General features: G+C 40.5%; 1 protein-coding gene across 1 annotated transcript; it reads left to right on the top strand.

Moving 5' to 3' along the window:
• Positions 1-213: 213 nt before the first annotated feature.
• On the top strand, positions 214-25,442 carry slc22a31 (solute carrier family 22 member 31). The gene is made up of 9 exons (XM_084404558.1): positions 214-706; positions 4,213-4,316; positions 9,160-9,314; positions 13,354-13,522; positions 15,646-15,791; positions 17,776-17,884; positions 18,548-18,762; positions 22,388-22,499; positions 23,620-25,442. The coding sequence occupies exons 1-9, from the start codon at positions 317-319 to the stop codon at positions 24,068-24,070; spliced, it is 1,851 nt and encodes a 616-aa protein (XP_084260684.1). The 5' UTR covers positions 214-316; the 3' UTR covers positions 24,071-25,442.
• The last annotated feature ends 1,923 nt before the right edge of the window (positions 25,443-27,365 follow it).

The raw sequence follows: 27,365 nt of genomic DNA, 5'->3' as shown, positions 1-27,365 counted from the left end.
ACAATAACCATGTTGTGAACAAATGAACATTTACCTCAACTTTCGACAACTTGATGAACAACTTTCGAGATTAAAATGAAACGATAAGGAACTCTTTTGAGCGAAAAAGAAGAGGAAAAGAATCAGTGAATCGGATCTACGACAAGGGTCTTCCCAATGAACCGATTGACTCAAATGAATCCATTCCATTCCCTGTGCTACGTCACCATCAGTGAGTCCCAGTGTGTGTGTGTTTGTGGACAGCTGCTCATTCCCCATCGCTACAGGCTGAGATGTCTGTGAGAAACGGCATTTTCACTCGATAAGGACTCTAGTTATGGAGTTTGAAACTAAAATCTACCCTCAGATCGGTGGATTTGGGCGATACAACCGGATCGTAACGCTTTTCAGTTGGTTCCCGAACTTTGCTGTCTCGTTGAATCTCTTCAGCGATGTTTTCTTCACGCTGACTCCCGAGTCTTACCACTGCAAACCCGATCTGGCGTTAATCCCAGCGCCTTCCGTGCTCGGGAACCTCTCCAGGCAAGCGTTTCTCAATCTCACCGTCCCGTGGCTGAAGGGCTCCGGGTTCAGTCACTGCGAACTGTACAAGTACCCGCTGAACACAAGCAACTTCACGGGGAGCGCGCCGCGGGACACGGTGCCCTGCACTATAGGATGGGAGTTCGCCAAGCCCGCGGGACTACAAAACAACTTAGTGACCGAGGTTAGTATGTGAACCCAACTGTTAATATCCGAACAACCGAATCATCAGAATGCGAACCGAATGGATTCGAACCGAGTGAGTTCACTCAAGTTATGACGCTACGGGTCTAAACTCGCTAACATACGTTTTAAACCATCGTCCCGAATTAGGCTACTGTATTTAAGAAGGTTAATATTATGATTATTAATTCATAGATGTTTAATTATTATGCGAAGTTGAACCCAACCGTCAGTGTGCGAACCGAACTGTATTGAACCGAACACTGCGAGTTCACTCTAGTTTTGACGCGACGGGTCTGAACGCAATAATATACGTTTTAAGAAGTCGACCCGAATTAGTCTACTTTATTAAAGAAGGTTAATGTTATGATTATTAATTTATAGATGCTTAATTATTTCATTATTATGCGAACCGAATACACTGAGTTCACTCAAGTACGCGACGGGTCTAAACGTACTTTGCATAAGATGTTTTTTTTTTTTTTTTTTTTACACTAGATATGAATTTGGCTACTTTATTTATGAAGGTTAATGTTTTAATTGTTATGATTATTAATTTATTTGTTTTTAAATGAGAAAAAAGTATGTAAAAGGACGCTATGGAGGGAGCACTGATAAAACAATATTAGGCTATATTTCATAGTAACTGTTACCATATTCATGATTAATCATTTGGGGGACAAATTTGTCATCTTTTGCGAAAGTCCTGATTTGTAAGTAAGTAAATAAATAAATAAACTTTGTAGTTTTGTTTGTTTGGTTTTATAAAAATGTATAAAGTTTTCTGTTATTGTTTATAGTATAACTGCCTGTAGACAACAATAGAAGTCTGTGATTCCAGATCCCTCCTAAATTTAAATAATGGTCATATATAATATGCATACTAGTCAGGCTAGATTAGTATTGACCATAATTGACCATCATGGTCCAGTTATAAAACATGTAAAATCTGCAGATATGCATAACAGGCTGCAATACATGTCTGAAAATACAGCTTTGTTCTTGTTATTGTTGACTAACCAAATGGTTTATGGTTTAAGATTATAGGTTATGAAGTCATATTTAATCTATGAGACCCTGAAGTCATCACTTGAAGCTCAGGGAACAGTGGACTTCCTGTTTAACAGGAAGTAAAGAGCTTTTCATGAGGCCTTGACTCGCAATATGTTTCCTTTTCCACGATGGAAAATAAGAGCTTTTATGTGTCATGAAATCTGTAAGGATTAGTTTGCAGGAAGATCCTCCTGGAATCAGAACAAGCCAGGGAAAGTATGTAAAAACTGGAGTAGCGTGGCTTCACATTAGCTGTAATGTAATAATAGGAGTAGATTGTATAATAAAAAAGTCGCTGCCACACATACTCAGCCTTCCTTAGATTTAGTGGGTGTTTGGATTGGCGAGAAAGTTGGAGTTTTTAAATGTTTCATTGATTTTAATACATTCGATTGACATTATTAGAATAGTGAGTGTCAGTGATGTTTCATTTTTACCTTTTTTCAGATTACATTTAAGTTCCCTACTGTAATCTCCAACTCAAAGTGCCTCTTCTGATGGTTTTAGCTATTTAAAGTGGTTGAAACTGGTGGTTTAGTGTATAGTGACAAATATGTATTGTGGATAGTTCACCCACAATTAAAACTACTGTGTGAGAAAAAATGCAAGTTTTCAGAGTTTTAGTGTCAGTACTACATTAAACTGCTATATATAATGTTGAATATAATGCATAATAATGCAATGGGGGAATATTTGTGGGTCCTGATAATGCCTATATCTTGTTACCAGTATAAAGTGCCTACATTATATTAAATATATCTAGTCAGTGACAGAGATCAAGCATATTCGTCTAAAATAATCCTGTATTTTCAGCTTCAGAATCATGAATATTGATATTCTGGTGTCTCTATTGTCCTGTGCTTTGGGTTTCCAGCACCAAGTCCAAGACTATTTATTTACACACAATGTAAAACCAAATTTAGCATTTTAATCACCAGTGCATTTTTGTTAACTTTTATCATATGTCTTGGAGTATCGCTGTAATATCGTATCGTGAGTTCAGTATTGTGGTATGTATCGAGTCGTGAGGGTATCGGTACACCCCTAATTTTCCACAAACATCTCGCCTATTATAGGCCATCATTAGAGGTCGTTATTTGGCCGATATGTGCTTGTTTTTAACCTCTATTTGAAAGATAAAATGTAACACAAATAATTACTTACTTTCTCAACAAAAACCTTTATTGAACACTTGACCAATCTGCACTTGTACAGTTAAATACAAATACAATCACACTTTACACTGTTTGGCCAGCATTTTAATCCAGCTACTAGCTAACGGTATGCTAAAGTTAGCTGCTGACTAGCGTCACGTGCAGCGAAGCGATGTTTCTGTTATTCTAACGTCCGTTTTCAGAGCATCCGAGAGAAGCACAGGCATAACAGCAGCACAGAAATGAAGCAGTCGTTAACGGTCGTTAAGGCACCAGTGCCGTATTGGCACCAGGTTTGTCTGTAGCTACCCTACCCTAGCAACGACGACGCTAGCAAAGCAAAGCTAGTCCTTCACTAGACTATAGTGCGTTGGTCTCTTTTTTTATTACTTATTTCAGAATTGAATCCTTACAGTTTTCTCCGAGGATTAGCTCCTTCCTTAAAGGAACACTCCACCGTTTCTTCATATTAAACTAAGTTATTCCCTTAACTAAGACGAGTTGATACACACCTCTCTCGTCTCGTGCGCGCACTCAATCGCTCTGGCGCGCGGCGACACTTTGATAGCACTTAGCTTAGCCCAGTTCATTCATTAAGGACCAAACAGAGATGAAGTTAGAAGCGGCCACACACCTCCACGGTTTCCCTGTTTATATACAGTTACACGAGTAGTTACTTGACCAAGTATGGTGACGCACAATAAAACGTGACGCTTTTCTAAGCGGGTAAAAAGGATAACTATAATGGATGGCGGAATAGCACTGGGAGCACTTCGACTCGGCGCAGTAATATCATCACTCCTGAAAAATCATTAGCCAAAGTCATTAGAACCAACGTGACTTTACTGCGCCGAGTCGAAGTGTTTAATGATGCTATTGGGTGTTTGGTCGCTTCTAGCTTCATCTCTGTTTGGACCCTAATGAATGAACTGGGCTAAGCTAAGTGCTATCGAAGGGTCGCCGCACGCCAGAGCGATTGAGTGCGCGCACTGAGACGAGAGAGGTGTGTATCAACTCGTCTTAGTTTAATATGAAGAAACGGTGGAGTGTTCCTTTAAGCACTGGATGAGGTCTGCTCACTCTGCTGGAAAATGACTCTCAGGACAGCGTGCGTCGAACACGTGTTCCACAACAACACTAGGCTGCCCACAGATGCGCCCGCCTAATATCATTGGCCGATGCCGATTTATGTTAAAAAATGCAAAAAATGGTCCGATTAATCGGTCGACCTCTAGCCATCATTACCTGATTTTTCCAGCTGATTGTTTGAAAGCGTGTCTCTTTCTCCTCATGCCGACAGTGGAACCTGGTGTGTGCGGATTACTGGAAGATCCCGCTCCAGCACGTGTGCTTCATGACCGGCTGGACCCTCGGCTACATCGTACTCGGCTCCATCTGCGACTGGTGCGTCTTCCTGCATTATATATATATATACTTGTTTTTTCTAAATGTGATGAAAGTATTTCTACTTAAAGTGTTTCGGCTTCATTGCAATAGATGCAAAACTTCAAACCCAAGTGGCTTGTGCAAATAAATGATGCTTTTAGAAAGTGTTTGCACTTCCTTCTGTGAACTACCGTGGTTCTTAGTGGACGACAAGCAGAAAATGAGTCCAGATATCTGTACCTGGAGTCTCCAGATCTCCAGTTAATCTCGGAGTCGCGATCTCGAGTCAAACACCCATGTGATCTTATCCCTAAATGACAGCGAATACAGTTGTCATGATATGAAACAGCTTCACAAACAGGACTTTTAATCACACAGTATCATTATTTCTGTCTTACAATCATTCATATTATCACAGAAGAACTGGGATTAAAGTTTATAGTTCAGATATAAACACTGACGTCTACGGTAGCGATCAAAATAGAGGGAATCACCCTTTGAAAGTAACTTTGACGCTTCAATAATGATTGTATCAATTACAGCGTTACACCAGTAGGTGGCGACAAGTGACTGTTAAAAATGTATTTGTCACTGAATCATTCATTCAAGAGATTCGTTCAAAAGCGCTGATTCATCCAGTAATGAAACAAGTGATGTATTCATGAGTGAGTCATTGAATCACTTAGCCTGGGAAAACCCAGACAAACTTCCGGCAAATTTAGATTTGCTCTGCCAGTGGTCTGGCAAAGAGCCCATTCAAGCCCATTTCTAATCCGTCTAAATCGCGGCACCAATCAGAAACGTTGAGGCGGGCTTTACACGATGACGATCGCTCTGATTGGTTTTAGGTCTATCCAATTGCGCCCAGAGGCATTTGAGCGACGTCCGTTGGTGAAGCGCACCAACTTTTAAATGCATTATTATATTCAAATTGCAAACACATGAGGACAGTCTCCATGAAAGTCTCCCGGGTCAGGGTCGTCACCACTTTTGAATAAGAAACAATCAAGACTATAAAACTCGTCAAAAAACGCGCACACACTCAAACCACCTGACTGCACATCACATTTTTTACTTTATTGATTCTGCTTTTATTCGTAATGCAATGGACCGGTCAACGGGACATAAATGAATCCTTAAAGGATGGGACTTTATGGGACATTTGCACAAAAAGAATAAATAACTTACCGTAGCCTATTTTATAAGTCGCTCCGGAGTCGCATATCAGTCAAAAAATGCGCCACGAGGAAGAAAAAAAACATATATAGCCTAATTTGCACTGGACTAAGTCGCATTTTTTTTAGAAATTTATTTCACAAAAAATGTTCGACAGTTCTCCGCTACGGACGTGAGCGCTCTAAAGCGGCACTAAAAGAATGTTTTAAAACTTTCACAGAGACCTCAAACTGAAAGCACAAAGCCTGTCTTTAAATTTAATTTCGTTTTGTATTAATTGTATCTTAATTTTAATCGATGTTTCATCAACCAATTGTCTGGATTTAATAAATAAGAAGTAAATATAGGCTATTAGAAAATAGATAATCAGGACACGGAGGCGCTGGCGAACCTGGAGCTCGTCTCATAAATGAACCGAAACTCAGCGTAGGCCTATAAGGTAGCCTATCGCATCACAGACCTGAGACATATAGATAGCTTGAAATGTCTACTTTTAAGCAAAACAATTCAAAACGAAAGAAAACAGACTGCGCTGCTTATGTAATTCGTATGAAATGTGCATTTCTCTCTGGCGCTGCGAAGATCGCGAGTCGTCAACTTCATCTGTCTAGCCGACACTGACATAAAAAATAACTGTTTTATTTGTAAACAATTAAAATGTCTCCTGCTATATTTTACATATTTGCCTGTTCCTTACAAAACACTGACAGTGGGGGTTTTGACTGGGTTTTTATTTATCTATTTTTTTAGCAGCTGCGGACAAATTCTTTCGACACACACACACACACACACACACACACAATATTACATAACACTCTACGCTTATGTTTTAAAAAGATAATTTAACATATAAATAACAATTTTTAAATAGCCCACTTAAAGTGTTTATTACAAATAAATGACTAAATGCTAAATATTAATAAATTTTAATGAACAAACATATGCGTTGCATTTACAATTCTGTGAAAACAGCACTCCCACTTCCCGCGGCCCTGCCTTTTCTTCACAAAAGGAGTTCATACTTTTATGGCGTAGTGTAACTTAGGCGAATTGGGACGCAGCATATGGCTTTACACGATGACGATCGTTCTGATTGGTTTTAGGTCTATCCAATTGCGCCCAGAGGCATTTGAGCGACGTCCGTTGGTGACGCCCCTTTGGAAATGAGTTATTAATGAAGCTTTGCCAGACCATAACTCAGTTACTACTGAGAATGGTCTGGTTTTAACCAGGCTATAAATCTCTTATTAAGCCAATTATTTTTCAAGTATTCATTCTAATTAATTAAACAGTTTTAAATACCTGCAGCAATTATTATTTTGTCAAATCCTCTAGTAATTTACATGTTATTTTTCTGTTCAGAATCGTGATCTCCATTACGCGCAGCTCTGATGTCGTATCATTTACAGCCTAATAAACCTCTGTAAAGTTTTACTTATGTTTCTTTGAAAGTCCACTTGGTTTGATATTTTATCTAATTAAATGACTTAAACAGATAGTCCACCTAAAAAATGTATAGCATAAAGCATACATTTATGCAGATATTTCTATTATAACCAGAGATTTCTGTGCCTCCATGGAAAGTCCAAAACTATGCTTTGATTTTCCTCAAAAAGTTCATATAGTCACGTTAAAAGTAATGCATATGATTAATGCGTGGTTTAATCCAAGTCTTCTGAAGGAACACGATCGCTTAGTTTATATGATGAGCAGATTTAGGTTTTAATTCACATATAAACACAGATCTCCTTCAGTGGAGGGACGGAAGTCTCTCAGGTTTGTGTTTCACGACCGTCTCGTGGGTTTGGATGCCGTCCATCTCAGAAAGAGTAGAGCCGTATTTCATTTCTGACGGGAACGAGGCTGTGAGGGGAACAACTGCATTTAATGGCATCTAACAACTATCCGACTGTTCTGCTGATGAGACGACCTTCCCAAGAAAGCTTTCAGTAGATATTAGGGATGCACCGATATGAACGATTTTACCGATAATTCTTTATATCTGAAAGCCGATAACCGATATATTGGCCGATAAATCTAAATCCTAATTTTTATCTAATTTTTTTAGAGCCTGATTACAGAAACTAAAGTCTCACCATTAAATCCACGTCTCAAACACACAATTATAATGATGTTCTCATGATAACTTTATGTATCTGATATAAAAGCACATGTTGCACTTTACTGTATTTTCCTTTTTTAAAGTGATTTCAATCATATTTCAAGCGATTCATGTTGAACGGTGTGAATCTGAAGTGTCTCAGCTGAAGGAAATAATCCATTATTTATCAGCTTTAATACATCGGACAGATTTTCTTATCGGGCCGATAACAATAACATTAAAAATGAACATATATCAGCCGATACCGATATGGTGGATGATATATCAGGCATCCCTAGTAGATAAAAACTTATGTGAAAATGATGATCTAGGCTGTAAAAACCCTCTCAGCCTCGTTTAATCAGTGTGTCGTCTCTCCTGGATAACGTTTAATCAGTGTGTCGTCTCTCCTGGATAACGTCTGTGAGGTCGAGGAACCCAAGACAGAATTTACATTTTTGGGTGAACTTTCCCTTTAAGTGTCTTTCCCTAATAATATCATTAAATGATCTCACGACTGATTACTTGGTTAATATGTCAGAAGAACAGATGAGTGTGTGTGTGTGTGTGTGTGTGTGTGTGTGTGTGTGTGTGTGTGTGTGTGTGTGTGTGTGTGTGTGTGTGTGTGTGTGTGTGTGTGTGTGTGTGTGTGTGTGTGTGTGTGTGTGTGTGTGTGTGTGTGTGTGTGTGTGTGTGTGTGTGTCTCAGGTTGGGCCGTCATTTGAATAAATGTATGTTTTTATGTTAAATTAACACGTTAACACATGCAATTAAGTGGACTTAAGTGTGTGTGTGTGTGTGTGTGTGTCTCAGGTTGGGTCGTCATTTGAACAAATGTATGTTTTTATGTTAAATTAACATGTTAACACACAATTAAGTGGACTTAAATAAATGTGTGTGTGTGTCTCAGGTTGGGCCGTCATTTGAACAAATGTATGTTTTTATGTTAAATTAACACGTTAACACATGCAATTAAGTGGACTTAAATAAATAAGTGTGTGTGTGTGTGTGTGTGTGTGTGTGTGTCTCAGGATGGGCTGTCATTTTAATAAATGTATGTTTTTATGTTAAATTAACACGTTAACACACAATTAAGTGGACTTAAATAAATAAATAAGTGTGTGTGTGTGTGTGTGTCTCAGGATGGGCCGTCATTTGAACAAATGTATGTTTTTATGTTAAATTAACATGTTAACACACAATTAAGTGGACTTAAATAAATGTGTGTGTGTGTCTCAGGTTGGGCCGTCATTTGAATAAATGTATGTTTTTATGTTAAATTAACACGTTAACACATGCAATTAAGTGGACTTAAATAAATAAATGTGTGTGTGTGTGTGTGTGTGTGTGTGTGTGTGTGTGTCTCAGGATGGGCTGTCATTTTAATAAATGTATGTTTTTATGTTAAATTAACACGTTAACACACAATTAAGTGGACTTAAATAAATAAATAAATAAGTGTGTGTGTGTGTCTCAGGATGGGCCGTCATTTGAATAAATGTATGTTTTTATGTTAAATTAACACGTTAACACACACAATTAAGTGGACTTAAATAAATAAGTGTGTGTGTGTGTGTGTCTCAGGTTGGGCCGTCGCTGTGCGCTGCTGCTGTCAGTGGTTTTCTCTGGACTGCTGGGAATCATGGCTTGTCTTTCTAACAGTCCTTCAGCGTTCCCGTTCCTCCGGCTCTGCCAGGGCTCGACGTTAGCCGGAGTGTTCCTGTCGTCTTACATTGCACGCAAGTACACTTTATCACATGACCTCTTCAAATCTGCAGCTGATAATAATAAACTCTGAGAGACTCAGAGGCTCTGAAACACTCGAGGCTGTTTGCTGTACACACACACGAGTGCTTTTGGAAACTGCTTGTTCACTCCAGGTCAATATTTTAATAAGATTTGGTTATGCAAAAATTTCATTTTAAGTGCCTACAATCATCTACACAACAGGAAGTGCTGTTGTCCCTTTAACTGTTCCTAAAGTCTTAGATTATGTGTCACAGTAGATTAATGAAACTACTCCAAACTGTCCATCTGGCTTTAATTTCCATAAGATACAAGTACAAATATTTCAAGGAAGTGATATTACATATTCGGGTCTTTAGCGACTCGGATCTATATCTAACACAACACTACAGTGTGTGTGTGTGTTTAAGGGTTAAACACACACTCTACCATCCAAAGTCTGGATATATTTGAATACATTTTTATTTATTTTTTCATAGGGCTCTATAAAATGAACATGTTTACACATGCAATAACCCTCTTCAGTTGAAGACTAACCTGACAGTCTAAAGCAGAGTTTACAAGCTTACATTTATGGCCATAAACAACTAAAACAATAACTTTCTGAGCCGGTCTGACGGGGACAATGGGAAAAATATTATCCCTCATATAATGAAGCAGGGAAATGTGACATTTATTATTATAAAGCCTTGTTATATTTGTAAAGCCTTATAAAGTTTAAAATTGATTGCTGTAATGTGGATTGGCTATAATTAATGGCTAAAAATGTTTCATATAGATTAGTATTTTCATAAAAAGATTGTACATTAAACACATGTTTTTTCCACATTCATTTGGAGATTAAATTTTAAATTGTTACAATATAGAAATATATTAAAAACTTGAATGTTTGGTGTGATTAATACTGACAGCATTAGTTTTAATCTTAAACTTTTTGAAATGAAAATAGCCAAATATTAATATTTTGAATTCGAGTTCATTTTTTTTATTAGTTTAATTTTTAGTCATTTCATTTTGTGCTTTTGTTATTTTATTCGTTTTTTTAGGTTTAGCTTATTTTTATTTCAATTGTAGCTGGTTTTAATGTTTATTTATTTCCAGTGAATAATGTTTGTGCTCCATCTTAAATGTGTTTCAGTTCATTGCTAAGGCAACATTTCACATTTTCAGTTTAGTTTAATTTCAACTCAATTTGATATTATACTTCATTTAACAGAAACGTTTTTAATTGGTTTAGTTTCAGTTAATGATAATATTCCTGATACACACAGTACATGCTCTTTATTAAAACGAAATAAAGTGAAAGAAAAGAAACAGAAACTCTTTCAACACTGATATTCTAAAATATGGACTATAGTAATAATGAAGAACGAGTAGATATGCCTCGAGTGTGCGTGTGTGTGTGTGTGTGTGTGTGTGTGTGTGTGCAGATGTTCTTGATCAATAGGAGGCTCTTGATAAGGAGTGTTGTTCTGGTGTTGTGTGTGTGTGTGTGTGTGTGTGTGTGTGTGTGTGTGTGTGTGTGTGTGTGTGTGTGAGCAGATGTTCTTGATCAATAGGAGGCTCTTGATAAGGAGTGTTGTTCTTGTGTGTGTGTGTGTGTGTGTGTGTGTGTGTGTGTGTGTGTGTGAGCAGATGTTCTTGATCAATAGCAGGAACACAGAACAGCATTCCACTTCTATCTCACGAACACACTGATAATCAGTGTGTATTTAATCAGCTGAGGAAAGTTCTGTGTGTGTGTGTGTGTGTGTGTGTGTGTGTGTGTGTGTGTGTGTGTGTGTGTGTGTGTGTGTGTGTGTGAGCAGATGTTCTTGATCAATAGCAGACTCTTGATAAGGAGTGTTGTTCTGGATCCGTGACGGAACAGCATTCCACTTCTATCTCACGAACACACTGATAATCAGTGTGTGTTTAATCGGCTGAGGAAAGGTGTGTGTGTGTGTGTGTGTGTGTGTGTGTGTGTGTGTGTGTGTGAGAGAGAGAGTGTGAAGATCTGATCTCAGTTCTTTCCATCGTAAAGAGTCCGTGTTCTTGTCCTGCACTTCCTGTGATTGTTATTGGAGAGTGTGTGTCAGCCAGAACACGCAAACGTTTCGTGAGCTCTTGCGGAAAACTGTGTGTGTGTGTGTAAACACAGGCACGCACACACTCGACGTTTCTTTCTTCTGTACGACCCCAGTCAGATGCCCAGACACGTTCTTCATTACTGTTGTCCACATTTACAATAACAGTGTTGAAAGAGGTTTTGTAGCTGCCCGTTTATTTCGTTTAATAAAGAAATATGTAAGAAGTCTTTTCTGCTCGACAATTTGACAAGACTTCATTTATTTGATCAAATACAAAAAAAAATATATATATATATATATATAATTTTTTTTATGTTTAATGTGAATATATAGTCAAATGTAATTCATTGCTGTGATCAAAGCTGAATTTTCAGCATCATTACTCCAGTCTTCAGTGTCACATGTGACGCCTGATAATTATAAAATGCCTTAAAAAGACTTAATTGTATTTTCTGTACACTTTAAATAGTGTTATGGATTAGAAGTGCACATTATTAACAGCACATGTGACCTACTGTTAAATGTGTGTGTTTTCAGAAAGAATGTGAATGATGCTGTTTTTAAAAACATGTTTATTGTCAATTGCTACAAATGATTGTCACATGATCCTTCAGAAATCATTTTTAATATGATGAGTTGATGATCAAGAAACATTTATGATTATTTTGTTTTTACTGCTTCATTTATTGTGGAAATTGTGATACGCTATCATTCAAAAGTTTGGGATGAGTAAGATATAAATATATAATATATATATATATATATATATATATATATATATATATATATATAAGTGTGAGTGTACATACATATTCAGCAAGGATGCATAAAATTGATCAAAAGTGACAGTAAAGACATTAATATTAATATCTATATTAAAGATTTCTATTTCAAATAAATGCTTTCTATTCATCGAATAAACATGTAAATCATGGTTTAAATAATGATTTGGTTGTGAGTGCAGTGCACTTGCAGAGAGACTCCGCCCACTCGCTCTTCTGATTGGCTGTTATGTTTAAAGGGGTGGTATAATGCCCTTTTCACAAGATGTAAAATAAGTCTCTGATATCCCCAGAGTGTGTGTGTGAAGTTTGAGCTCAAAAAACCCCACAGATATTTTTATATAGCATGTTAAAGTTGTCACTTTTAGAGGATGAGCACGCCGTTTTGTGTCTGTCCCTTTAAATGCAAATGAGCTGCTGCTCCCGGCACAGGGGGCGGAGCTACAACAAGCTTGTGTCCTGAGAATTTCAAAAACTTTTAGCTTTTTATGTTTAAACCTGAGTCAGACAATGATGGAGAGACTCAAGAAGAAGTGACAACATGTAGACAACATTTCTGAATGTTAGTTGATGAATTTATGAAGCTTATGTGTAGTTATCTTCTAGTCATTGATTAGCATAATCTGTCATGATAATGTATAAATCGTGTTCAGGGGGCGGGGTTTATGTAAATGTTAGGGTTTGTGATGTCACTAACCCGGGAGGAATGTGGTGTAGTCTCTACCAGCCGTTTGTTGTAGTCCTTAAAAAGCGATTTCTGTAAAAGCAAATATCTCCCTTTGCTTTGAGCTTTGAGCGTCGTAACTTTGCAGATGTTGTTTATGCTCAAACAGCAACATTACACACTAACTAAAGTTAGAAAAGTCATAATCATAATCAACCACCCCTTTAATTGATTTGGTTGTGAGTGCAGTGCGCTTGAAGAGACTCTGCCCACACTCTCTTCTGATTGGCTGTTATGTTTGACTGATTTGGTTGTGACTGAGTGCAGTGTGCTTGAAGAGACTCCGCCCACACTCTCTTCTGATTGGCTGTTATGTTTGACTGATTTGGTTGTGAGTGCAGTGCGCTTGAAGAGACTCCGCCCACACTCTCTTCTGATTGGCTGTGATTCGTGATTGATTTGTTTCATGTCTGTGGACACACTGTCACTACTGTCTCTCTCTCGTTTAATCCTGCAGGACTGGAATGGTGTGACCCGCCTCACAGACTCATGGTGTCGATGGTCAGCGGCTTCTTCGCGGTGTTTGCCGAGCTGCTGTTGCCGGGGCTTGCAGTGCTGTGCCGTGATTGGCCCGTTCTTCAGGCCGTCACCACACTTCCCCTGCTGTTACTGCTCTCCTATTGGTGGTGAGCCGTGTGTGTGTGTGTGTGTGTGTGCGTGCGTGCGTGCGTGCGTGCGTGCGTGCGTGCGTGCGTGCGTGCGTGCGTGCGTGCGTGCGTGCGTGCGTGCGTGTGTCATCGTTTTCTTCAAAGGAGCAGTACATTCTGACTACTTACTGTTTTAAACATAAAGAAACAAATGGTCATTTTGACAGATAGGTATAAAATGTCATATTCCAGTCATATTAATTATTATTAACAGACCAGATTCAGATCATCAGTGAAGAGCCCCATGAACTCAACAGAGTTAATAATTATAATAATAATAGTAATAATAATAATGATTTCTCTATTTTAATCAAATCCCATGTTGATTCTCATATCCCAAGAATCGATGTGTTAATGCAGGTTTACATGACAACGATGTACTAAAATTAGAAAAGTTGTGTTTTTCACGTACAGGCATAGGCATCGATCTCGGTGGGGACACGTACTCTACCCACTAGATTTCCTCATTTTGTACCCACCACTTTTTTTTTTTCTGACAGTTTTCATTGGTTATGAGGAGCAATATGAGAAAGAAATTTGGTGATCGTTGTTTATGTACATTAAACCACGTAAAGCTTTTTCACGTTAGGACTTATAGCCCTAATAAAGCCCATGAGAACCGTGGGGAGTCAACCCACAGCCGCTCCGCTGCCCTGCTGAAAATGTGAAGCAGAAACACTTAGGGCCTTATTTTAACGTTCTGGAACGCAAGTAACTTTGTGGGCGGGTCTCGGAACTCTAAAATGTGTTGGTCTGAAGTAGCTTCATTACTCATAGGTGTGGTTTGGGCGTAACGTGAAATAAACCAATCAGAGCGACCTCTCACATTCCCTTTAGAGCAGGCGCGCTTGTTCCATGGCGGATTGCTATTATAACGGTGGATTTGCCAGGAGCGGTTCACAGCAGAGGAGACCGATGTTCTCGTCAGGGCCGTAAAACACAGAGAAGTGACATTGGGGATGGAGAAACACACCCAAATTAGCTTCGGTTAAACAGGCGTATAATAATTTGGGTAAATGTGTAAGCTAGATTTATGCCTATTTTTCACATCTTCATGGACACCACAGTGATTTCCCTCGTGTGGTAATATTTTTCCTTGTAATAATGTATGATTTTTTTTAAATGAGAACTGCTGCGTCTGTGTGTAGATGAGAGAAGCAAAGTGTATGTGTGTTGTGCACACGCTACATTGATTATGGCCAAGCATGCGCCCTTAAAATAGCCTCTGAATAACATGCGCAACGTGCCACTGACTTTAGACGAGGTTTTTCCTGGTCTGTGGCGGGATTGTTTTCTGAAACTGCAAAATAGCACCAGGGAACGTTTGCGCCGGATCACGCCTCCTCTTTGTGCTGAACCGACCCCGGGAGCGCAAGTTCATTCCCTAATTTACCGACGTGCGTCTGTGGAGGGAAAAGGCCGCTGTGCGTCGGGTGCAAAATAGGAATGATACGTGCGTCGGTGGACAAAGTCAATTGCGCTGGGTGCGAGATAGGGCCCTTAATGTCAGATAACGTCATATGAGAGAAATTTGGTAATCGTTGTTTAGGTACATTAAACCACGTCATGTCATATTGTCAACATGCTTTTTGAAAACTTAAGACTTTCTTCTTCATAAAATGAGTCGGACATCATCACATTTTTGAATACATTATATATTTACATTAGTAAGCTCAAAAAATGACCTGCGCGAAAGAGGGGAAAAAAATGTATGCGTCATTGTACCCAGCACTTCTGAAAATGCACTTCCGCATGTGTCTCTGTCCCCAGCACATCTCAAACCAGAGCAGAACAAGAACATCGTCAAAACAATCCCCGTTTATACGGCTCCACAGAAACCACTGAAAACACTGTATATTGCATGTCAGGCCGTTTCACGCGCGCGCACACACACACACACACACGATAACTATCGTTTTCCCAAATTTGCACTATGAAACTTGTTTTCTAAAGTTTGCATTGAGTAAGCACCACTAATAATGTGATTTGTGTGTGTGTGTGTGTGTGTGTGTGTGTGTGTGTGTGTGTGTGTGTGTGTGTGTGTGTGTGTGTGTGTGTGTGTGTGTGTGTGTGTGTGTGTGTGTGTGTGTTGCGCACACAAGCTGTGCTTCAGTGTTCCCAGAATCTCCTCGTTGGCTCTTGGCCACGTCTCAGATTCCTCAAGCTAAGAAGTGTCTCCAGTCTTTTTCCGCACGGAACGGGGTGTGTGTTAGTGACGAGCTCTTCCCTGCGGAAACACTGCTGTCAGGTGAGAACCTCGGCCTCACACACTTCCAAGACCACAACTATCGTCTCTAGGGATGCGAAGTCCAAATATTTGGCCGAAGCCGAACCGAATATAATAAAACACTTGGCCGAAGTCCAAATACCAAATATCGCATTTTTTCCCATTTATTTTAAACATTTTTCACCATTGCATAAATTAAATAGTCAAAATGTGCTTTTTATTATTTTGTCTTGCTTTTAAAAGAAAAAAATCAGTTACAAAACTACAATTTAAAAATATTTATTTAACACTGAGCATATAAAACTATAAAACACTGAACATTTTTTAAAAAACATTCCAGCAGACATTATACCAACAAAGCACAATATAACTTAAAATAAAGAAATATTTTTATTTGGCCATCTCTAAGCCATTTGATCGCGTCATCAAAAAACGTTTGATGAAAAAACTATTTTCAGCTGAATAATTTCATTTGCCGAACATTCGGCGCATCTCTAATAGTCTCATGTTGTGGGTTTTAAACATGGCACATGTCCTGTAGCTTGAGACCCGGTGGGCCTTTCCCAATACACACTAGGGCTGTCACTTTTGTGCAAAAATCCTGTTTGATTTTTGAGACACAAGTGTTCATTGAATCGATTGTAAAATCGATTTTCATGTCTAAAGACGTTTCCATTTTCAACGCCAAATACAGGCAAATCCACGGACAACTAACAGGCATTAGGGCAAACGTAAAGAGGGCGCTTGAGAGGCGCACAAGTCAGCAATATTCCTGATGATTTATTGGCGTGAAGTTTCGTGCACAATGACAAACAGGAGCGCAACATTCTCGAAAAACAATAATCAGAGTGGACTGCCATAACATCACTGAACAACATCACTGCAGGCTTCAACATGGCTGAGTTTACGGTTAGAAATGTCAAACAAATGTGGCCTACGTAGGCGATTAGCCCGTATCCCGAATCTGTGTCTGTATGCATGAGGCTGTCTGAACACCGGCAGAATTACATTTATGTAGTAAAAAGAGACACATTATGCAGAAGTATAATCTGCTGTTATGTGTGTGTGTCAGAGCCTGCAGTCGCTGTGTGACGCGTGTTCGCTGCGAGCGTATCGTGACGAGCTGGACGCGCTCCGAGAGAAGGCCGTTAAAATCGAGTCGCTATTTTCGTTTTCGACACTTGTGTTGGTTGGTCCGATCGATTGTGCAATCGGTTTTCGAACGTAAAGTGACAGCCCTAATACACACACTTGACTAGTTGTCTATTTGCATAATGTATTCCCTGTATTTACTGGTAACAAGACATTTGGCATTATCAGGACCCACAAATATTCCCCCATTGCATTATTATACATTATATTCAACATTAATATAGTAGTTTTTTGTAGAACTGGCACTAAAACTCTGAAAACTGGAATTCTTTCTCACACTGTAATTTTTATTTTGGGTGAACTATCCACGATACATATTGTTGCATTTTTGTAGTGCGATATATTGTTCCACCCCTAGTGTTTGAGGCGTCCCAGTGATGATCGAGATGTTGAATGGCTCCGCTAATGAAACGCTCTGTAGTCCATCAGCTCAGCTGTTATGGTGTGATTATACTTTGACAGGATATTATGAAGAACAGCATCTAGCTCTCGAGAGGAGAGTTGGTCTCGTGATGAGACGGCTCTTTGGTTCCAGTGCAGTAATACTCCAGCTCACTGGAATCTGAGTCGCATTACGACAAATCAAGACCCGTCCCGATAGTGAATAGACCCATTTATGGTGTTTAAATTGGGAATCGAGCCCATCCCTCCCGGAGATTTTCATTGGAATGTGATGTTCAGAATGATTTCAGTGATCTACCAACTCTCTCTCTCTCTCTCTCTCTCTCTCTCTCTCTCTCTCTCTCTCTCTCTCTCTCTCTCTCTCTCTCTCTCTCTCTCTCTCTCTCTCTCTCTCTCTCTCTCTCTCTCTCTCTCTCTCTCTCTCTCTCTCTCTCTCTCTCTCTCTCTGTAGAGATAGATGAGATGTTCCCTGAAGACGTCCAGCCGGAGTATCATCATGTAATAGAGTTGCGTCACACCAGAGTCATCTGGAAGAACTGCCTCATATTGTCCTTCACTCTGTAAGTTACTCCTGAAACTGTCAATATCACACTTCTGTTGCACATATTAGAAAAGTGCTGTGGAAATCCAGACCACACCTTCTTTTTTTTAAACAATTGGAAATAAGTGAATCAGCACAAGCTCCTCCTCTTCCGTTGAGAAAGGGATTGTGGGTGATATTAGCCAACAAAGCAACTTTTCATCGTGTCGAGACTTTGAAGCTGCACTGAAACTCACATTTGGACCTTCGACCCGTTGGACCCCATTGAAGTCACTATATGGAGAAAAATCCTGGAGTGTTTTCCTCAAAAACCTGCATTTCTTCTCGACTGAAGAGAGAAAGACATGAACATCTTGGATGACGTGGGGAAGAGTAAATGACAGTTTACAAATGGCTGAGGGCGTAAATATGCTAATACGGGAAATATGCTAATACGGGACAGTCTGTCAGGGGTCGTGGGCGGAGCATGAGCAATATGACATCATAATGCTCAGAAAATCCAAACGGCTTGATAATAGAGAGTGTTTAGGCTTTTTGAGGATAAAAAAAGAGGAGTGAATGGATGTTTTTCAGTGTGTGGTGTAACTGGTGTTGTGTAACACACTGCAAACACCGTGTAAAAGTGAGTTTTGCATCCGATGACCCCTTGAATTTAAAGTGTTCCCGTTCCCTGTCCCGTCAGCTTCATCGGCACTGGGATCCAGTACTGCTTCACACGTAACCTGCACATCTACTCCACACACTTCTACTTCAGTTACTCCCTGCGTGTGCTGACCGGCGCGCTGGCCTGTGTGTTCCTGTGTGTGTGTGTGGACCGCTTCGGCCGCAGGGGGATCTTACTGCTGTCAGCCATCGTCACGGGCCTGTCCTCGCTGCTGCTGCTCGCTCTCACACAGTGTAAGACACACACACACACACACACACATCATCACGGGCCTGTCCTCACTGCTGCTGCTCGCTCTCACACAGTGTAAGACACACACACACACACACACACACACATCGTCACGGGCCTGTCCTCACTGCTGCTGCTCGCTCTCACACAGTGTAAGAGACACACACACACACACACACACACACACACAACATCATCACGGGCCTGTCCTCACTGCTGCTGCTCGCTCTCACACAGTGTAAAACACACACACACACACACACACATCATCACGGGCCTGTCCTCACTGCTGCTGCTCGCTCTCACACAGTGTAAGACACACACACACACACACACACACACATCGTCACGGGCCTGTCCTCACTGCTGCTGCTCGCTCTCACACAGTGTAAGAGACACACACACACACACACACACACACACACAACATCATCACGGGCCTGTCCTCACTGCTGCTGCTCGCTCTCACACAGTGTAAGAGACACACACACACACACACACACACACACACACACACACACACACAACATCATCACGGGCCTGTCCTCACTGCTGCTGCTCGCTCTCACACAGTGTAAGAGACACACACACACACACACACACACACACACACACACACACACACACACACACACACACACACACATCATCACGGGCCTGTCCTCACTGCTGCTGCTCGCTCTCACACAGTGTAAGAGACACACACACACACACACACACACACTCTCTTACACACACACACACACACACACACATCATCACGGGCCTGTCCTCACTGCTGCTGCTCGCTCTCACACAGTGTAAGACACACACACACACACACACACATCATCACGGGCCTGTCCTCACTGCTGCTGCTCGCTCTCACACAGTGTAAGACACACACACACACACACACACACACACACACACACACACACACACACAACATCATCACGGGCCTGTCCTCACTGCTGCTGCTCGCTCTCACACCGTGTAAAACACACACACACACACACACACACACACACACACACACACACACACACACAACATCATCACGGGCCTGTCCTCACTGCTGCTGCTCGCTCTCACACCGTGTAAAACACACACACACACACACACACACACACACACACAACATCATCACGGGCCTGTCCTCACTGCTGCTGCTCGCTCTCACACCGTGTAAGACACACACACACACACACACACACAACATCATCACGGGCCTGTCCTCACTACTGCTGCTCGCTCACACAGTGTAAGAGACACACACACACACACACAACATCATCACGGGCCTGTCCTCACTGCTGCTGCTCGCTCTCACACCGTGTAAGACACACACACACACTCACACACACACACACAACATCATCACGGGCCTGTCCTCACTGCTGCTGCTCGCTCACACAGTGTAAGAGACACACACACACACACACACACACACACACACACACACACGCAACATCATCACCGGCCTGTCCTCACTGCTGCTGCTCGCTCTCACACAGTGTAAGACACACACACACACACACACACACACTAACCCGACCCCTAAACCTACCCATCACACAACACTTTCTGCATTTTTACTTTCTTTAAAAACCTTTGATTACTTTATTTTATACCAGAAACACACACACACACACACACAAACACAAACACAAACAAACACATATACACCCACACACACGATGACCAAATGCTGTTGTGGGTAATGACACGATCCTGCCTGATATCTAGGGGTGTGAGGATTCACTCGTTTTCCTGATGCATCAATCAAACAGTTTTTGAGTCGTTTGTTTTTATTTGAAATGCTAAGAATCAAATGAATCGTGATTCGCTAGTGATTCAGTGCTTTAAAAAACACTGTCCGGCCCAAAAATTAGCTATTTGGATTTAAATAGGAAAATTCTTAAGAGTCTATGATTGGATCATTATTGCAGTGATTATTATATTTCTATATGTTTGTAACAGTTCTTCAAGCCCTAATTAGTAAAGTGTAGCTTTTCATTTCTTAAACAACCATGTATGAAGAACATCATGAACATATTCCAGGATGACAATCTCAAGACTCATCAGGCTCAAACTGTGAAAGAATGGTTGTGAGGAGCATGAAGAGTCAATTCCACACATGAATCGGCTCCTTAAACTCATTGAGAGACTTTGGGATGTTCTGGAGGAGACTTCACAGAGTGCTGGACTCTTGCATTGGCAATACAAGATCTTGAACAAAACCTGATGGAAATAACATCACATCATTTATCTCCATCAAGAGGTGCATCAATCTTTGGTCAAGATCTTTTCAGTCAAGAACTGCTGCCAAACATATAACATGATAGAAACATAATAATCATGCCAATAATGATCTAATCATAGACTCTTATGCATTTGCATTCTTTCTTTTTTCGTGCAGTGTATTGTATTATATATGTGCATGAAAGGTTGTGTAGCCTCTATACATGAACACTATCCTCCTACACAATAGTTAACATGAACTAGCAATACTTTTAAAGCTTTGGGCTTAGGGGAAATTTCTTCAAATGCCAATCTCTATAGGCTTTTAAAATGAAGTGATGTGGCATCATTAAGGAGTCGGACTATACGTGATCTAACATTGGTCAGAAGGTTTTCTGCTCCCACTCTCTGACATTTCAATAATTCTATGAATGCACTTAAATAAATCACAAATCATTAAAGGAACACGCCGACTTTTGGGGACTTTATCTTATTCCCCGTATCCCCCAGAGTTAGATAAGTCCACACATACCCTTCTCATCTCCGTGCGTGCTGTAAGTCTGTCTGACGCACCCACCGCTAGCCTAGCTTAGCACAAAGGTAAACGGCTCCAGCTAGCATACGGCTCAAGTAGCAGTGCTTCGTCTTCTGAGAATATAGTTCCCAGTATGTGTACGGTTAGAAGATGGTTGTCTCATGTGACCTTGTTATTCGTACACGCTGTAACTATACAAATCACAACATGTAAATAGGAAAATGTTGGCGTTATTTTGTCTCTTATTGGGAGCAGTATGCTAGCTGGAGCCATTTACCTCCAGTCTTTGTGCTAAGCTAGGATAGCAGTGGGTGCGTCAGACAGAGTTACGGCACGCACTGAGATGAGAAGGGTGTGTGTGGACTTATCTAACTCTGGGGGATACGGGGAATAAGATAAAGTCCCAAAAAGTCGGCGTGTTCCTTTAATCAAATCTCATTGTGGAAAAAGCAATCCCAGAATGCTTTGCAACAAGCTCAGTGGGAATTTTGAATTTATGGATCTAATGTAGAGTTGCATGTCAATCTTTTCTGGAGATTTTGGTCAGTTTTTTTCCTGCTGAAAGATTGCTGTGTGTGTGTGTGTGTCTCTCTCTCTTTTGTCTCTATCTCTCTCATTTAATTGTTTTAAACAACATTTTTAAATGTTTTAATTAGCGTTTTTGCGTTTATGTCATGCACAAATGCCAATTTACACTACAAGAAAGCAGAAAGTTGATCAAGCTGCATGTAATAGTCTAGATAGAAGCAGTATTTGGTAATTCTGTGAAATCTAGAATCTTAATAGATTTTATTACAAAGCAATGAATGACCTCATGAAGTTTCAGTTACTGTGGTGTTGTAAAGCTGTGTTGTGTGTCTCTCTCTCAGATCTGCAGGGAGGGCTGGTTCTGGTTCTGTCGGTCGTGGGTCTTCTCTCGTCTCAGGCTTTAGCCATGCTCAGCGTGTTCTTCGGCAGTGAAGTCATGCCCACCGTTGTGCGGTAATCTCCAGCTTTCATTCACAACTGTGATTTTATGGAATTACTTTTGTGCCAATAATAATGAACGTAACTTTTCAAGAAACTAATGAAAATATACACTGAAACTGGATAAAATATCTTTGAAACTGAAAAAGAATAAATCGCAGGCAAATTTGTTGACTTTGTTTTTAATACACTGCATGTTTTGCTGACTATTTCTCATATTTCTTTCGCTGATCTGAACTTGCAAATGCACTTCTGAAGTTTTCGTTTATGCTTCACCAGATAGAAATATGAGAAATAGTCAGCAAAACATGCAGTGTATTAAAAACGAAGTCAACAAATTTGCCTGCGATTTATTCTTTTTCAGTTTCAAAGATATTTTATTCTGTTTCAATTTATATTTTCATTAGTTTCTTGAAAAGTTACGTTCATTATTATTGGCACAAAAGTAATTCCATAAATTACCTACTGTTTTTTTTTTTTTTTTTTTTGAGAACTCAATTGTCCGAATCCCTCCGAATAGTGCTGTCAAAAGTACCAAGTACTGAAATTTCTTCAACTCCTCTGATTGGCCATTGCGTATACGAGCTCAACATATACGTCTCTGATTGGCCTTTGAGTCACCGAGCGCTTGCACAGACACACACGGGAGCGTTTGAAAGTGCCGTCTGTCAGCGGATCCCTAATATATTCGATATGATAAATCTAAATCCAAATTTGTATATAATTTTTGAGAGTCTGATTACAAAAACTAAAGTCTAACCATTAAAAGCAATGTCCCAAACACACAATTATAATGTTCTCATGATAACTTTATGTAGCCGATATGACAGACTTTACTGTATTTTCCTTTTTTGAAGTGATTTCAATCATATTTCAAGCAATTCAAAACCATCATGTTGAACAGTGCGCATCTGAAGTGTCTGAAGGAAATAATCCATTATTTATCAGTTTTAATATATCGACCAAATCTTCTTATCAGGCCGATAACAATAACATTAAAAATGAACTTATATTGATATGGTGGACGATACATTGTACATCCCTAATGACCCCTTTAAAATGAAAGTTGATAAACCAAGTGTACATCAGTTGTTTGAGTGTTGTAAACTGAGTGTGTGTGTGTGTGTGTCCTCAGCGGTGGCACGCTGGGTCTGATCATGTCCGCGGGGTGTGTAGGAATGGCTGCGTCGTCTCTGATGGAGCTGCAGAATAACGGAGGATATTTCCTTCATCACGTGGTGTTCTCCTCCTTCGCTGTGCTCTCGGTGCTGTGTATAATGCTTCTGCCCGAGAGCAAACACAAGCCCCTGCCGGACTCGCTGAAGGACGGAGAGCGTCAGCGGCGTCCTCCTCTCTTCCTCTCGCGCGTGAGCCGGGAGAACCCGCCGCTACTGCGCACGCAGACGCTCAGCGCCGACTTCAACCGCGAAAGCTACTCTCGTCTCGTCAGCGCAACCAGGAAGATCCTCGCTAAAGACGCCATGCCTCTCAAGGTCTCTAGCTCCACACACACACACACACTCTCTCAAGCTCCTCTACTGGCCTGTAACGGCACTGCACCCGACGCCCATGAGGATGAGTCCTAGCATTACACACTCACTCACTCACTCACACACACACACACACAAGCTCAAGCTCCTCTACTGGCCTGTAACGGCATGGCACTCGACGCCCATGAGGATGAGTCCTAGCATTACACACTCACTCACTCACTCACACACACACACACACACACACACACACACACACACACACACAAGCTCAAGCTCCTCTACTGGCCTGTAACGGCACTGCACCCGACGCCCATGAGGATGAGTCCTAGCATCACTCACACACACACACACACACACACAAGCTCAAGCTCTTCTACTGGCCTGTAACGGCATGGCACTCGACGCCCATGAGGATGAGTCCTAGCATTACACTGAAACACACACTCTCACACACACACACATACACATACACACACAGACAGACACATACACACACACAAGCTCCTCTACTGGACAATAACGACACTGCACCAGACACCCATGAGGACAAGTCCTAGCATTATACTGAAACACACACATATACAAATACACACACACACACAAGCTCCTCTACTGGACAATAACGGCACTGCACCGAACGCCTATGAGTCCTAGCATTACACTGAAACACACACACACACACACCCACCCACAAACACACATACACATATACACACACATATATGGACACACACACATATACAGGTCCTCATCTCATAGCATGGACAGTGTGTTCACCGTGTCTTTTCCCAGGGAAGACGTCATCTTGGTGCTTAAACTGTTGTATTTGAAGTATTTGAACATTGAAGTGTTCATTTTTTTTGTACATGTCTTTTGTACGTCTATGCTCAGATGTTGCTGGGAGACTCTGGTCATAGTTTATACGCTCAAACATCATGTCTTCCTCCTCGTTTCAATGAAGTTTAAGCTTTAGGAACGTTCCCACTAATAATCACTTATAGAGAGCCGTCGCCTGTCCACTTACAGGAGCGTCTCGAGCCTCTCATTAGTGCAGTCCTGTGACTGAAGTCTGCTGAAACACACACACTGACTGTCAGTGCTGAAACACACACACTGACTGCTGAAACACACACACTGACTGTCAGTGCTGAAACACACACTGCTGTGGTTCACTGAGGAGTGCTGAATATTAGCTCTCAATGATGTCAGAATCACTAGGAAGCGTTTAGAATGTCGGAGTGTGAAAGTGTTTGATGATGTCATTTTGTGGAACAGTTGCTCATCTCATTTGTTCTTTTTGTCGTTTTGTAGTTCCTGTCTTTCTGAATGTCATGTTGTTGTTGTTGTTGTTGTTTCTCAGAACCAAGCCTGGCAAAGCAAGGGAACAGTTTTGTCACTTTTTTTTTCTTCTTCTTCTTATTTCTGTTACTTGTTTTATATGGAAATAAACTGTTTATTGTATCTGAAATCGCACTCCTTGTACTTTTTATCCTGAATTGTCGATCAGAGCCATTGGCCAGAAATGATGTGGTCAGCCAGTGATGTCTGATTGAGGAATTAATCATTTTTGTAGCCTAAAAAGTAGGAAAGTCTAAGGAAAAGGCGTCAAAATAAGTCAATAATAAAACACAAGTAAATAAAAATAGAATAAATAAATAGAAAAAAATACAATTAACAAACTGAATAAAATACAACAAAATGTTTCAACGTAATAATGTAGCATAATAGAAAATATTTTCCAAATACCATTTTGCTAATAGCAATATGAGATATTTATATGAGAACACCTGAACTTGGGGGGGGGGGGGGGCACAAATTGCCCCGTTTGTGTTTGCGGTTTAATAATAATGAAATAAAAAGGCTGATAGTACAGTGGGAGTGATTGCTTTGTGTCACGTGCATTTCTCAACTGCAAGCGTTTCCCGCCAAATTTCTCCTTTTTCGCCGTGATTCGGGAATTAATTCGTCGCAATAACGTCATCAGAAGAGATGTTGCTGCAAGAGGGAGAGGTTATTTTGATTCAAGAATTAAAAAAGCAATAACAATGATGTACATTTATAATTACAATAAACACTGCAATATTCCAAGAACTGTCCGTTTTGATGTGACTGTAAATGACAGCTGCTTTTCTCAGTTTCTCCAAAAGATGAGAAAGAAGGAGAGGCGTCCGTGTTACACAGCTCTACTTGTTTAACAGAAAAGCAAATTGTCAGATAAGGCCTGAAAAAACAACAACATGATATTTCACTTAGCCGATCATATTACAGTAACAGGATGAACCATCATGTCATGGTACATTAGCATCTTTGCAGGAACAATGATACAGATAAACATGTATTTATCATATTTCACCATTCCCTTTTCTCCTTTACAACCCAACAGTGTTTTCACTACACAGTCTGGTCTATCATTTGGATTAGTGACTAGCGAGCGCAGGCGTTTCTTTCTTTCTTTTTTTATTGCAAGTTAACAAAACATAGTAGCCTGACTACGTCAGACTTCCTACTTCCGCTCAATTTCATTTCGCTTCTGTACTCAGTCTGAGACAGCGTAATAGCTTTCCGTTTTCCTCCGGCCTGAAAACAGCCGGCCAATCAACGAACAGAGGGCGGGCTGAGAGCCGTGACGTAGACACTGATTGGACCGTGGATGCGTAGATTTACTTCACATAATCTGCAAAAGTCGCGCACAGCCATGTTCACTCCGGTATTTCGCTGGATGGTTTTGTTTTCGCATCATACATGTGTTTACAGTGGAAGTTAGATGCGGCTGAGCATGCGCATAACACACGCCATAACCAAACGTTATGTGATTGGCTTACGGGAACCAATGATTTTAAACTTCCGACAAGCGCCCCCCTGCGAGAAAGAAAACGCTTTTCAATTATGATATGCCAGACTCTGTCTATGAAGCAAAGCGAAGTAGCAGAGTTTGGTATTACCAGGCTAAAAACATAGTAGCATATACAAGGTAAAAGATCAGTGACATATATGGGTGATTCTCCAACTAGGAGCACTTTTGGCACTGTGAGCTTATGGAAAATTCACTCTCTTAAAGGACAAGTTCGGTATTTTACACTTAAAGCCCTGTTTACAGATCGTTTCTGATGAAATAGAACGGTTAAGATAAAATTTTGGACAAATGCTGCTGGCCCGAGAATTTTAGGTTTCTTTCGCTTTCCCCCCCACCAGTAGACTGGCTGCATAGGTGCACTGGAACAGTCCTTCCTAAAACGCATTAAACTTTCGTTTACAAAGACGTGAAACTCACCGAGTGGTCAGGGGTGTTCACTGATATGCTCACACAAAAATCGCTGCAAAAGATGCTTTCCAACAGGTGTTTTACCATTCGTTGTAAAACTGTGGACCTATTTTTCCAAACGTCTCA

This window comes from Rutilus rutilus (assembly GCF_951802725.1).
Source record: "Rutilus rutilus genome assembly, chromosome: 3".
Taxonomy (NCBI): Eukaryota; Metazoa; Chordata; class Actinopteri; order Cypriniformes; family Leuciscidae; genus Rutilus; species Rutilus rutilus.
Note: the sequence above shows the minus strand (reverse complement) of the source record. Positions and strands in the feature narration are given on the sequence as shown.